The following is a 13,897-nucleotide window of genomic DNA, read 5'->3' as shown; positions in this document are numbered from 1 at the left end:
GACCCGACTAAAGTTTCTAGCTTTTTTCGAAAATATAGTACCTACTAGTAATTCTATATGCAGTTAATCTTTATTCTTTTATTCTTTATTGATTCATAGAATGAGTACATCATCAAAATGATAGGGAGAGAAAAAATAAGGTAACCTTGTGTTATTATGGTTACAAATATGTTTTTTTTTGTAAAGTGTAAAGTTTTTAGCTCAAAAATTTCTAGTTTCATTCAAAATTTAGACTTTTTGAATAATTATTAAGTTACTGTTCTAGATTTTTTGATTCTAGACTCTAATAGTACCTAACTTATCTATTTGATTCAAAATTTGCTCGTTTATCTGAATATTGAAGGGCGTAAATTGTGTTTTGAAAAGTGAAAGTGACATAACCAACATTTTGATTTGGACAGTATAGTATAAATTGGAAATGGGACAGTTTTGGGCATGAGCCTGTTGTGCCTTTCCTCACGTCAAGTATTTGTAAACAATGTGAAAAATAAATACAGTAAATTTAAAATTTAGATAAGGTCACACATAGTTCGAAATATGTTGTCTTGTAGTTGTTCACTTCACGAAATTTTCAGTCCTTAGTTATTTTTACAAAGTAGATTTTTAAATTTAGATGCTTCAAAACCACACATAGAAGAAATATTTCACATAATGTTCTGTTTCAGATTCATTAAATTAAAAACTAAAATTGATCAATGATTGAAAACAATGAATCAGTTTTTATCTCTCATACTTTAGCCTTTATATCAAATGTGGTGTTGTTTATACCAAGGTAGTGTATTTTGTTGTGTGTAGTGTTATATTTCAGTTATACCAAGGTAGTGTATTTTGTTGTGTGTAGTGTTATATTTCAGAGTGATATCTTTCAACTAGACCTATTTAAACTTTAACCTCAAAATTGTTCCAGCAATCAGATTCTCAACTTAATTATGTGTAATGCTAGTTCGCCTCCATGGTGCACATTGGGTAACGCTAAATGGACTAGCAAATGATGGCGGTCAGACAAACTTATGTTCTCCTGACCGAAAACTACACAACATCTCAAAGAATTTGGAAATATACAGTTTATATCTAGGCATTTGAGACTCATGACTCATAAGCTATATATTTGGTGTGTATCTGACATACGATAGTCAATAATAAACTAGACCTATTGAAATAAACGAATCAATATAAATATTATTTTTTCCTACAGTTACGTTGAAAAGTGGCCATTGCTGCACTGATTACAGAACGCAAAGAATCACTTTTCCGCTCTAGTGCGGGAAACATTTTTCTGCACTCCAGATTTGCAACATGGCAACGCAAAATACTTAGTAGGTTATATGGAGCAACAGTGCAGCAAAATCAAAATGAAGTTGGTAACAGTGACTGCTGTGGCTGCTATAGTGAGCAGAGGTGCAACCAAGCACAACGCGCTAATTATTATTCATTATATATTATAACCAAGGACAACGAGGACTTTAGGATTTTAGGATTAAGGTTTTTATCAATAATAAAATTACACAGAAAAACATTTGATGGATTTCAGGCAATTTTACCCATAATTACCCACGTTTCATATTCAATGGTAACTGTAGGAAAAACTTAATGTGAAATACGTGCGCAAAGTTCCTCTGCTGCACTCAAGAAACCATTCCGCCCGAGCCGTAGGCGAGGGCGTAAACGTTTCTTTCGGTGCAGCAAACTGACACTTTGCGCACTAGTTGCACAAATAACTATTCATATAATATTATTATACTATTTTCGATTTGCAACGGTCACCAGCCGGCAAAGTTTATTCTTTTGCTGGTGATGCCATATATAACACGTAAATTATATATACATACGTAAAGAGATATTTATGATTTTGTATTATTATTTTAACACTTGTATTTTGTTTAAATTTATTGTTCATCATATTTGATTTGCTCTTTGTTTGTGATTGTTTTTTAAATGGCGAAATAAATGATTTGATTTGAATATGACCATTACATATATGGACTCTTGACTAACCAATCTTGACTATAAAGCAATCCTGATTGATAGACTGGTTGACTGTAACATTTTATTGATAAATATCGTCTTTTTTTCTCAGGATAACTCAAAAGTACATCAACCAATCAATGCAAGACATAGAAGCGAAAGGAGTGGAATGCACTGCTGACTCTTCTGTGCTTGAGAGAGTGCTAGCTTTCAACGATAACAATACTAAAGTTGCTGTTACCCTAGCTCTCGATATGTTCCTAGTTGGAATTGATACAGTGAGTAAATTTATTATTTACAACTGACTTTCAAAAAAGTACTATATCATATAGATTCAAGCCCAAAACGGTTCCAATTATAATTTATACAACAGTTAAAATGTAAGAGCTGATGATGAATGTGCAATGTTAAAGAGAGTTTTTCATCTATTTATGAATATTTGACCGAGCGAAGTGAGGTCTAAGATTCAAGTCGACGGTTTGGCATTTCTCTTAATGTTTAAATGTTTATATGTTGCGCATTTACGGCGAAACGCGGTAATAGATTTTCATGAAATTTGACAGGTATGTTCCTTTTTAAATTGCGCGTCGACGTATATACAAGGTTTTTGGAAATTTTGCATTTCAAGGATAATATAAAAGGAAAAAGGAGCCTCCTTCATACGCTAATATTACCGTAAAAATCAGACTATAGAATTATTCATCATAAATCAGCTGTCTAGTGAACTATAATACTACCCGTTCAAAAACATCGAACACCTTGAAAATTTATCTTTCCATCAACGTTAGTAGACAGTTGACTATAATACTACCCGTTCAAAAACATCGAACAACTTGAAAATTGTATCTTTCCATCTACGTTGTAGACAGTTGCAGCCAGACCTGATATCTGCGCTCACACTCACATTCCGGGACGACAGGTCACGGTACGATAGGACAGAAAACTCTATGTTTATTTAAGATTTTTTCTAGACATTTTAAATTGATAAATTATTTATTAACTTTGAGAAAACATAACAACAGGCCAATGTAACTTATTGAGCGCGAGGTCTGCTGTTCACAGAACTACAGTACTAGTATCTATACTATAATAAGGTAAAGAACTGGCTTATACACGTGCGGGATAGGAGAATCATGTTTGACGCATCATAACGTCTGAACTACTCAACTGATTAACTTGAATTTTTGCATATAGATTCTTAATTAGCCAAGGATGGTTATAAGCCTATTTTCAATTCTTAAAAATTCCACTATGTCAAGTTTTAAAATAGACCCTTGCGGAGCACCAGTTACCTACTAGTATTCAATAAAAAAGAAGAAAATCACAATCAACAAAAGCTATTTATATAAAATACAATGTCAATCAGATTGCCTGTCATTTTCTTCTCTCAAACAAACGGATAACATTATTAAAGTCTCAAGTGGATAAAAAATGAATACTAAAATATAATAAAGAGGTGAACGTAAAAATTTGAAGACACAAATTTTGTAGTTTATACAGGCTTGTCTGAATTTGATCATAAACATTTTGACAATTCATAATAATTAATTTTTCAAGTATTTTTATCAATAATACTTAATGATATAATTTCCATTTTTCATATAATTTTTTTTTATGATCAGCTTCCTGTGAAAATAAAACACAAGAATGTATCAACTTACTCTGAGATCTCTTTATCAAATTTCAAAATTTGTATGTGTTTTGTTAGCATGCAAGCCTATCAAATGAAGAATAGAGTGAAAATAAAATGAAAATGAATGAATTTATTTGCCAAAAACAATACATAGAAAAGTATATGCTACTGCACTTAAACTGAGATACATACATAACAAATTAAGGAAATGTTAATTTATTTAATTAGAAATAATAACGAAATGATATTCTTATTCATGATATTATAAATAATAGTTATTAAATGAAGATTTAATTTATGCTCACATGCATAAGTAAAGTAGGTGAAGCAAAAACACAGGCAAAAAGAAAATTGAAAAATATGGATATTGATAAATACCGTAGGTATTGAGTTACATACTTATTGAAGACGAGAACTTGCTTTAACAATTGGATGTGACAATAAATTTGCAATTCTTCCATTCAAATACTAGAATTATCACCGTTATTACTTTGAGAATTATGTTTCTATCTTCATTTATTCCATTGTATTCATTGAATTTCATGTACTTTTTCTCTCTTTTTTAGACATCAGCAGCAGTAGCCTCAATTCTATACCAGCTGAGCCAAAATCAGGATAAACAAGAAATTTTGGTCAAAGAAATCGACAGAGTGGTTCCCGGAGATGCGAAACTGACCAGTAAAATGCTTGATGAAATGAAATATCTGCGCGCATGTATAAAAGAAACACTCAGGTAAAATGAATTTACATTGGAAATTCAAAATTCAATGCAACTCAATTCAAATTATTAGACCTAATTATTGTAAATATGAATTAAATTGGAGAATCAAACGCTCTTCTTACATGATGATGATATTGATATCTTAAAGTGTTGAAATAATAACACAACTGATTCCCAAACTCATTTATATAATATGTGTTATTGTGTTTTCATGAATAAATTAATAATATTTTTTTTGATTTTCCACAAGAGTCTGTTACTTTTAATGAGGATGATAACTTATAATAAACTTATTAAGGAAATAATATTTGGTAATATTTTTAATGATATGCCATATTATAAAGAGTTTGTAATACGTCTTGAATATTCTAATCAGCAATAAATGAAATTGAATAAATTGAATTGAATTAGATATTATCACAATTTAGTTATGCTTTTTATGTGATAAATTGCTAATACCTTGATTTTTACTTTGATTTTTATACATACAAGTAAGGTATATAAATATGAACACCAGGCTTAACACATACACGTTCTACAATTACATATTTAGTAATTATTCATCTATCTGCAATAAATAAATCTCAATTTGTGATTTCAGGATGTACCCAGTAGTAATAGGCAATGGAAGACTGGTCACAAATGACATTGTGCTAGGAGGCTACTTGATACCAAAAGGGGTAAGTTAGTATCTACCGGTACCTATTTTAGTATTTCTATAGTAAGAATTTTTCATTCAGATTGGTATAATTTCAATGATTGACTATAATAGGATCTTATTCTTGACAACACCTAATGTACATTGAAATTTATTTATTGATGAATTAACATATTCTATTCTAGTTCAATAATATATGGTAGTTCAATCTTTGTATTTTGTTTTTGGCAAATAAATAGATTCATTGATTCAATCTCTGAGCATCGATCAAATGGAAAGCATTCATGTCTTCATAAGAAAAGCTGACACTCTGAAGAGAAAAATCTTACAATTCAATAAATATACAATACCTCAACAAAGTAAATTAACCACTTTTAAAACGCATAATATTTCAATAAATTAAATTAATAGTTATTTGTATATCTAGAGTGAAAAGTTCGACTTTTTCTCCCTGTGGGAAAAAGTTTGAAGCCTGAGGCAAAGCCGAGGGCAGCAATTTTTCTGAGGGAGAAAAAGTATTTTTCGCTCGTGATGTACACAACATTTTTCCTCCATCTACATTTTTTTATAGAAACTGCAAATAAAATCATTCTAATAACTTATGTATTGGTGACAATGATTCCTAAATCTAAAACCTAAAAACCGGTCGTCTGATTGGCACTGCCGATTGCGCTATCTATCGGCAAAAGTTGTAACAATTATATCAGCTGAGCAGCTACCAAAAATGGCTGACACCAGATCACGCGGTTCAGATTTGAATTGCAGATCAAAAATATTTGTTGGCTGGTATTTTGAATAGGATAAAATATTGTTAAAATTGTATAAATTTTTATCGTCTACTAATATTAAGAATATAATAATTATCATACAAACATATATTTCATGAGTTGATCAAATTTCTGGTTGTGGTATTGAATTCAGTTGACTCAATGACAGACACCTCTATTATGCTTTCTCATCTGAGCTTAGACCTTCTAACCTATTACAATGTAAGTTTTTAAAATAGAGATGCTCCCCGTGTTATTTAAATGGAGTCACTTTTACTCCCTAGGGAGTTTTTCTGTTTTTTACTACCGAGAGCGAAAAAGTGACACTTTAGTATTAGGTTTCAGGGAGTAAAGTAAGTACTTTAGACAGTAGCTGGAGGAAAAATAATTATTGTGCATATATTGTCACCTGGTCATAGGCCTATAGGATGTGTATAATATAATATATTATCTCATATTAATCAGGATTTTAGAGTTATAAATTAAAAATTAATTAAACAATCTTTTGTCTCCTCTGGCTTACAATATAGCCTACCATACAGAAGAAGGCTTTTCATTCATTCATTATACAGAGTCACAAATCACTTGCTTTCTCCTCATATTAAGTTAGCTACTAAATTCCAAAACATGCATCATATTAATACAGGATATCAAGAGATAACAAAATTCACAAAAATTCACTGATATGTGGGAAAGTGGATATGATAATGATATGAAGGAATTAATAGTTTTAGTATTGTGATTTTCAGGTAAAAGTAGTAACATAGAGAAACAATAGTGTAAGTAGATATCCCATGGTATAAGGCGTTTATGTCGCAACTTTTACTGTTATCCCAAGCCGATTTCTGTTGATTAGGGACTACCAGCGTCATAAATCTTCCCGGGATAGAACTACGTGGACTATGGGCTTGAGATAACAGTAAAAGTTGCGACATAAACGCCCTATGCCATGGGATATCTACTTACACTATTGTTTCTCTATGGTGATAATAAGCAGTATAAGACAAGTATACAGACACCTTCTTCTTCTGATCATTTGATTGGTAGGAAGCTATTAATCGTTTTGTGTCCAGAGCTTTTCAGTTGGATGTAGCTCTGGATCCCTGGATCTTTGGCAACTTGCTTCAAATAAGCCGGGGTCTTCCACGAGCCCTTTTTCCAATTATCATGCACCTTTAATATTATAAAATAATTATTATTAACAATTCGGCACCTTCTAATAAATGAATAAATATCTTTCTGCTGTTTTGATTGTAGGTTCAAGTGGTATTCCAGCACTACGTGATCAGCAACAGTGACAAATATTTTGCAAACGCAGCAAAATTCGAGCCGGAAAGATGGCTGAAGGCACGCAGCGAGGCTCACCACGCGTTCGCGTCACTTCCGTTCGGATTCGGACGCCGCATGTGTCTCGGCAGGCGATTCGCCGACCTTGAACTCGAAACGCTATTGGTCAAGGTCAGTAAAGGTCACTTTTTCAAGGTCAATGAATAGCTACAGTGAGATTCAGGTTTTATAAGGTCTGACAAATAATTTTTGAATAGTAGCGCTCAACGAATTTCCATCTAGTGAGGTCCACGTTATAATTGCAGTGGAGAAAAACGTTGCCGATCCTCTGTCTTGTCAATGCCTCCTATAGACGGTAGCTGATACAGGTTTATTGATGTAATATTAACTGTTCAAACTGTTCATTCTCGATTGAAATAATCAATTATATTTTCAATAATTTCATAATGAATTTTCATAATTAAGATGAAATATTATGTTAATTAATTATTATTTGAATGATCGAAATCGATATTCTAGTACAACAGATGAATTTAAATCAAATTCTTGAATTTCAAGATATTGACAATAATTTTCAATCCATCCTCTCACACTCCAGTAAGATGTTTCTTGAATATTTTATCATTTTTAATGTTTATTTTGGTTCCAAGCTTCTAGAATCAACTATTTATTCCATTTACTTCATTCTAAATTAGTCCTATCACAATTTTCAATGCTTTTTTATGTTTCCTAGTCTATTAAGACTGTAAAAAGCTATTTAATATTCATCCAAATCCATTATAAGCACCTCCAAAAAACTAACACATCCACAACCACAATTTATAATCATTCCCGATCAATGGTTCTATACTAGGGTTCACATTATAATGACAGTGGAGAAAAATAGGGAAGCAATGTTGCCGAACCACTTTCTTGTCAATGCCTTCTATAGACGGTAGCTGACAGGTTTAAAGATTTAATATTAACTGTTCATTCTAGTTAAAATAGTCAATTATATTTTATTAATCAAGAAATTATATCTTTAAATAATTTCATAATGAATTTCCATAATTCAGATGGAATATTTTGTTGATTGATAATTCTACATTGTTAAAAGACGATGTGCCAGCAGAGCAAAGCGAGAAAGAGATAGCGCTATCCGCTTTGTTGAATGATAGACAAGGATAGCTATACAATTGCTAATCAAACACTGCCATTATCGGCGTGATTTACAGCATTTAATTACTCAAATATATAATTATATTGTATTAGTCAAGAAATATACTTTTTCATGATTTAATTAATACATTTCCATAATATTATGTCACGTATCCAAGTTTCACTAACCTTATGGATTTCCTGGATGTTCCTTACGGCTGGCTAGTGTCAGAAGATGTGTGGTCAGGGCCAGGAGGTGAGGTTTAGGCAGCTGGGTGTTTTCTTCGACGCATGTGATTCTCGTAGCCCGGTTGACGGGCGCCCTTATTTCTCCCCTGACAATACGTCCTAATAGGGGATGTGGTAAGCGGCCGGAAAACGCCACTGCGTGACAGCCGAGGTCGTTCCCCTGCCTAAAGGTGTAAGAGGTTATTTTAGGAATTAGGAAAGGCCGGAAACACCACTGCTTTACAGCAGATATCGGTCCCCTGCCCAAGAGTATAATGGATTTTGGTATGGGGGTGTGGGGTTAAAGATTACCGTCCACTGGAACCGTATTCAACCGATCCGTTCGGCCGTTGGATCGGACGAATTTGCCGGCCGTTAATTCGGCCGAATATGGTCGTCCATTGGAACCGTTTACGTCAGTCTAGTTGCCAATTATTGAATTAACTACTACTAGTAGTTCTGTGAACAGTAGAAATCGCGCAGTTATAACGACGTCCCAAACCATAAGCACATCCACACTGATACACTAACTATTTATTTGATCAGATCATGCTTACACAAGATTTAATTATCATTTATAACGCTTTCCGGAATTTAGCGCGAGAAAACCAGAAGACATCTAGGCGCCCAGACGAGCTGTTAAAAGAGTTCTTTGCATCCTATTTAATAGTGCATAAAAATTACATTCAATGAGGCATGCAATTTATAGTCTATACAGATGCTATTTTTTTACCAAGTTACATTGAGATATTGAATTGCATACGTCATGGCATGCAATTTATAGTCAACTCTACAGCTGATTTGTGATGAATAATTCTATAGTCTGATTTTCACTCTAATATTGACGTATGAAGGAGGCTCCTTTTTCCTTTTATAATATCCTTGAAATGCAAAATTTCCAAAAACCTTGTATATACGTCGACGCTCAATTTAAAAAGGAACATATCTGTCAAATTTCATGAAAATCTATTACCGCGTTTTGCCGTAAATGCACAACATATAAACATTAAGAAAAATGGCAAACCGTCGACTTGGATCTTAGACCTCACTTCGCTCGGTCAATCATAGCCACCAAAATTTCTCATAAACAATGATTATATTGAGATTTTGAAAAATGAATAACAACTATCCACTAAATTAGTTATTCATTAGTTATCCAGTTTTAACACTCAATTCCACGAGGAATTAAACCGACTGGTCTTCAGGATTGGGACTCATCCTCCTACCCGATCACGGGTTCACAACAGAGTCTCCTGTAACGAGGGGAGCTCAACTCTAGGGTAGAAGGTATAGGAGGAAAAGGAAACAGAGATATTTAGATACAAAAGTAATATTCAAAAACTCTCAGCTATCTTCTCTGATACACACTACCTTTACCGATCTACTATGTTGTGATCCTTGTCTGTCATCAAGCAAAGCAGATAGCTCTATCCTTTTCTATATCTGACAGAATGAATTCTCATTCAATTCAATCATTCAGAATTACACAACTTACAGAAAAGTACCACAAGCCCAAAACGGTTCCAATTCTAATTTATACAACAGTCCAAATGTAGATAGAGTTATGTGTCACTTCACTAGGTTTATGTGTATCATTATATATAGTGTGGTCCACGTTATAATGGCAGTGAATAAAGATAGAAGAATAGCGATGCCGATTCTCTGTATCAGCCAATGTACACACCATATGGACCTCTCAAATTCAAATTCACTGACAGAACTGTTACATAAATTTGATAAATAAATGAATTCTATTACCATTAAAGATGAACATCTACGAAAATTTTGTAAAACAATATTGTTTTGTAAACTAATCTGTTTTTTTATTAAAATATGAATTATATTTCTACACTGTCAAAATAGTTATTTGTGCAACTAGTGCGCAAAGTGACAGTTTGCTGCACCGAAAGAAACGTTTACGCCCGAGCCGTAGGCGAGGGCGGAATGGTTTCTTGAGTGCAGCAGAGGAACTTTGCGCACGTATTTCACATTAAGTTTTTCCTACAGTTACCATTGAATATGAAAAGTGGGTAATTATGGGTAAAATTGCCTGAAATGCATCAAATAACTTAGTAGTGTTTGAATGGAGGGGGGCAGCTGTGTGGTGTGTGCTGTGGTGGCACTGTGCTGTTGCTGTCCTCGTTATAATATATAATAGTAATAATTAGCGCGTTGTGCTTGGTTGCACCTCTGCTCACTATAGCAGCCACAGCAGTCACTGTTACCAACTTCATTTTGATTTTGCTGCACTGTTGCTCCATATAACCTACTAAGTATTTTGCGTTGCCATGTTGCAAATCTGGAGTGCAGAAAAATTTTTTCGCCCCACTTGGATGTAATGAGCTGGTTTACGTGCGTCATATGGAGGCCGAAAGTGATTGTTTTCTGACCAGGCCGGTAAAATTTTTACGGCCCTAGGGCTGTAAAATAACCTTGAAGTCAGCTGATTCTGATTTGATGTGAACGTGTTTACAAAATAGTTTATGAAACGGAATCAGTTTATTATTGAATAAAGTTTTTGCAATAAGATACTATCATTTTATCTGGATGAATGAAATACAAATGAGATATTATAAACTATTCAAATTCAATTTTCAGAGTATAATAGAATCTAACCTCAAACCTCCTAGTAAAGCGTTTATCACGGAACATGGTGGATAAACGGAATCATTTTATGCTTCTAGAATTCAATTAAGTATTCTGTAATAATATACTATCATTTTTTTAAATGAATAAATACAGATAAATATAAACTATTCAAATAATTCGATTTTCAGAGAAGGATAGAACTTCTAACCTAAACTTCCATTGACATTCAGATCACAGATTGGCCAAATTTCAAGTGTGCTAAAACAGCTGATCAAAAACTTTTTCAAGTGTGATAAACCAGCTGATCAAAAACTTTTCATTATTTGTGTTTATCATTCAATAATTTAAACATTTATAATAATATCATCTTATTGTCATTTGGAAGAATAAAATGTATAAACTCAACCTCTTACATAATAGAACATAATCTTGTAGGTTATTTAGACAAATCAGAATAAAAAATAAAAATACTTGGACAATTTCTTGATATTCAGATTACCTCAGATTTGCTAGAGCTATGACCTTCCACTTTTGCTTTCGGAAGTGCTTATAATAGACAATGAGAATAACTATTATTCTCATATATATATTGTTTATTTTTCTGTGTGGCGAAAAATAACGTTCTCACCATGGGCAAAAATGTTTTTCCGGCTCTCAATCTTTTCTAGTCCTCGGCCTACGGCCTCGGACTTGAAAACCGATTTCGAGCCAGAAAAGTCTCATTTTCGGCCCTAGGTGCGAAATATACTATTCCCGCACTAGAGCGGAAAAGTGATTCTTTGCGTTCTGTAATCAGTGCAGCAATGGCCACTTTTCAACGTAACTGTAGGAAAACATAATTGTCATCGTTGTGGACCTAGAAAAGGATAGTATCACCGGCTTTGTCAAATGATAGACAAGGATAGCAAAACTAAAGTTGATCAAATACTGTCATTATAACGTGGACCTCACTATAGTTTAGTGTACTAGACAAGTCTTAATAATTCAACTTTTTCTTCTATTTCCAGATCCTCAAATCCTACAGAATAGAGTACCTCTATGACAAGTTGGAGTACAGAGTACAGCCAATGTACACACCATATGGGCCTCTCAAATTCAAATTCACTGACAGAACTGTTACATAAATTTGATAAATAAATGAATTCTATTATTTTCCATTAAAGATGAAAATCTACGAAAATTTTTTAAAACAATTGTTTTGTAAACTATTCTGTTTTTTTTTACTTTCCTTGCCCTATTATCATAGGTAAGGAAAGTATTGCTTTCCGAAAAAAATTAAGGTACCCCAATTTCTATACGTTTCAAGGTCCCCTGAGTCCTAAAAACTGGTTTTTGGGTATTGGTCTGTATGTGTGTGTGTGTTTATGAGTGTATGTGCGTCTGTGTACACGATATCTCATCTCCCAATTAACGGAATGACTTGAAATTTGGAACTTAAGGTCCTTTCACTATAAGGATCCGACACGAACAATTTCGATCAAATGCAATTCAAGATGGCGGCTAAAATGTTGTCAAAAACAGGGGTTTTCGTGATTTTTACGGAAACGGCTCCAACGATTTTGATCAAATTCATATCTAAAATAGTCATCGATAAGCTCTATCAACTGCCACAAGTTCCATATCTGTAAATATTTCAGGAGCTCCGCCCCATCAATGCAGATAGATTCCCAATTATCAGGCTTCAGATACAATTGGAACAAAAACAATCAAGTGGAGTAGATTGAGCATGAAAATCTCTACAATTAATGTTCAGTAACATTTTCACCTAAAATTGAAAATAAACTTTAAATTCGAGAAAATGTGATTATTCAATTGCAAATTATTGTTGATTCTATTAAATCATTCACTATGAAGAGATGTCAGACCTCATGTGTGTCTCCAGCGTTATTGCCCTGTCACCAGCTGGCTCAAATATTTGAATAGTAGACTTGAGATGCGCGGGAACACTAGCGTCAGTGATCAATTTTCATAACGGCAAGGAAAGTTGTGTGAGTGCGCCACACCGGATTTTTTTATTAAAATATGAATTATATTATGACACAAGCTTTAAACTCAGGACAATAAAATATGCTATCCATCGCCTACTAGACTATCCGTAGCCCGAATATCAACCAAATCTGGGAGATTTGCATTTCTCATGAAATCCATGGAGTTTTGCAAAAATGGTCAAAAATTAAAATCGCTCAAGCCCTCAGGAATGATAGTACTTGACGAGAGGAACTAGTTATTTGTGCAACTAGTGCGCAAAGTGACAGTTTGCTGCACCGAAAGAAACGTTTACGCCCGAGCCGTAGGCGAGGGCGGAATGGTTTCTTGAGTGCAGCAGAGGAACTTTGCGCACGTATTTCACATTAAGTTTTTCCTACAGTTACCATTGAATATGAAAAGTGGGTAATTATGGGTAAAATTGCCTGAAATGCATCAAATGTTTTTCTGTGTAATTTTATTATTGATAAAAACCTTAATCCTAAAATCCTAAAGTCCTCGTTGTCCTTGGTTATAATATATAATAGTAATAATTAGCGCGTTGTGCTTGGTTGCACCTCTGCTCACTATAGCAGCCACAGCAGTCACTGTTACCAACTTCATTTTGATTTTGCTGCACTGTTGCTCCATATAACCTACTAAGTATTTTGCGTTGCCATGTTGCAAATCTGGAGTGCAGAAAAATTTTTCCCGCACTAGAGCGGAAAAGTGATTCTTTGCGTTCTGTAATCAGTGCAGCAATGGCCACTTTTCAACGTAACTGTAGGAAAAATAATATGTCATCACATTGGCGAAATTCACTCCTATTCTTGAGTTATAAGCATTTGAAGATGAGTGTTTTCTCTGATCTGAGAGTGGAGGTACGATTTTATGTTTTAATGAATAACTGACCCTGTATTGTAGCGAAACGTCTCATATTATAGCAC

At 33.6% G+C, this 13,897-nt stretch overlaps 1 protein-coding gene across 8 annotated transcripts in view; it reads left to right on the top strand.

The window, feature by feature from the left end:
• The window catches only part of LOC111049773 (probable cytochrome P450 49a1), a 28,470-nt gene extending 16,323 nt beyond the window's left edge, over positions 1 to 12,147 (top strand). For all 8 annotated transcript variants that reach the window (XM_039438608.1, XM_039438612.1, XM_039438609.1 and 5 more), the window contains 5 exons: positions 2,078 to 2,243; positions 4,165 to 4,331; positions 4,921 to 4,999; positions 7,002 to 7,202; positions 11,993 to 12,147. In XM_039438608.1, the coding sequence (XP_039294542.1) occupies positions 2,078 to 2,243; positions 4,165 to 4,331; positions 4,921 to 4,999; positions 7,002 to 7,202; positions 11,993 to 12,109 (730 nt within the window). In that variant the 3' untranslated portion in view covers positions 12,110 to 12,147. The remainder of the gene's footprint in view (positions 1 to 2,077; positions 2,244 to 4,164; positions 4,332 to 4,920; positions 5,000 to 7,001; positions 7,203 to 11,992) is intronic.
• Positions 12,148 to 13,897: the final 1,750 nt, after the last annotated feature.

The sequence above is a fragment of the Nilaparvata lugens genome, chromosome 12 (assembly GCF_014356525.2).
Source record: "Nilaparvata lugens isolate BPH chromosome 12, ASM1435652v1, whole genome shotgun sequence".
Taxonomy (NCBI): Eukaryota; Metazoa; Arthropoda; class Insecta; order Hemiptera; family Delphacidae; genus Nilaparvata; species Nilaparvata lugens.
The sequence above is the reverse complement of the archived record's forward strand: the minus strand, read 5'-3'. Positions and strand labels throughout refer to the sequence as shown.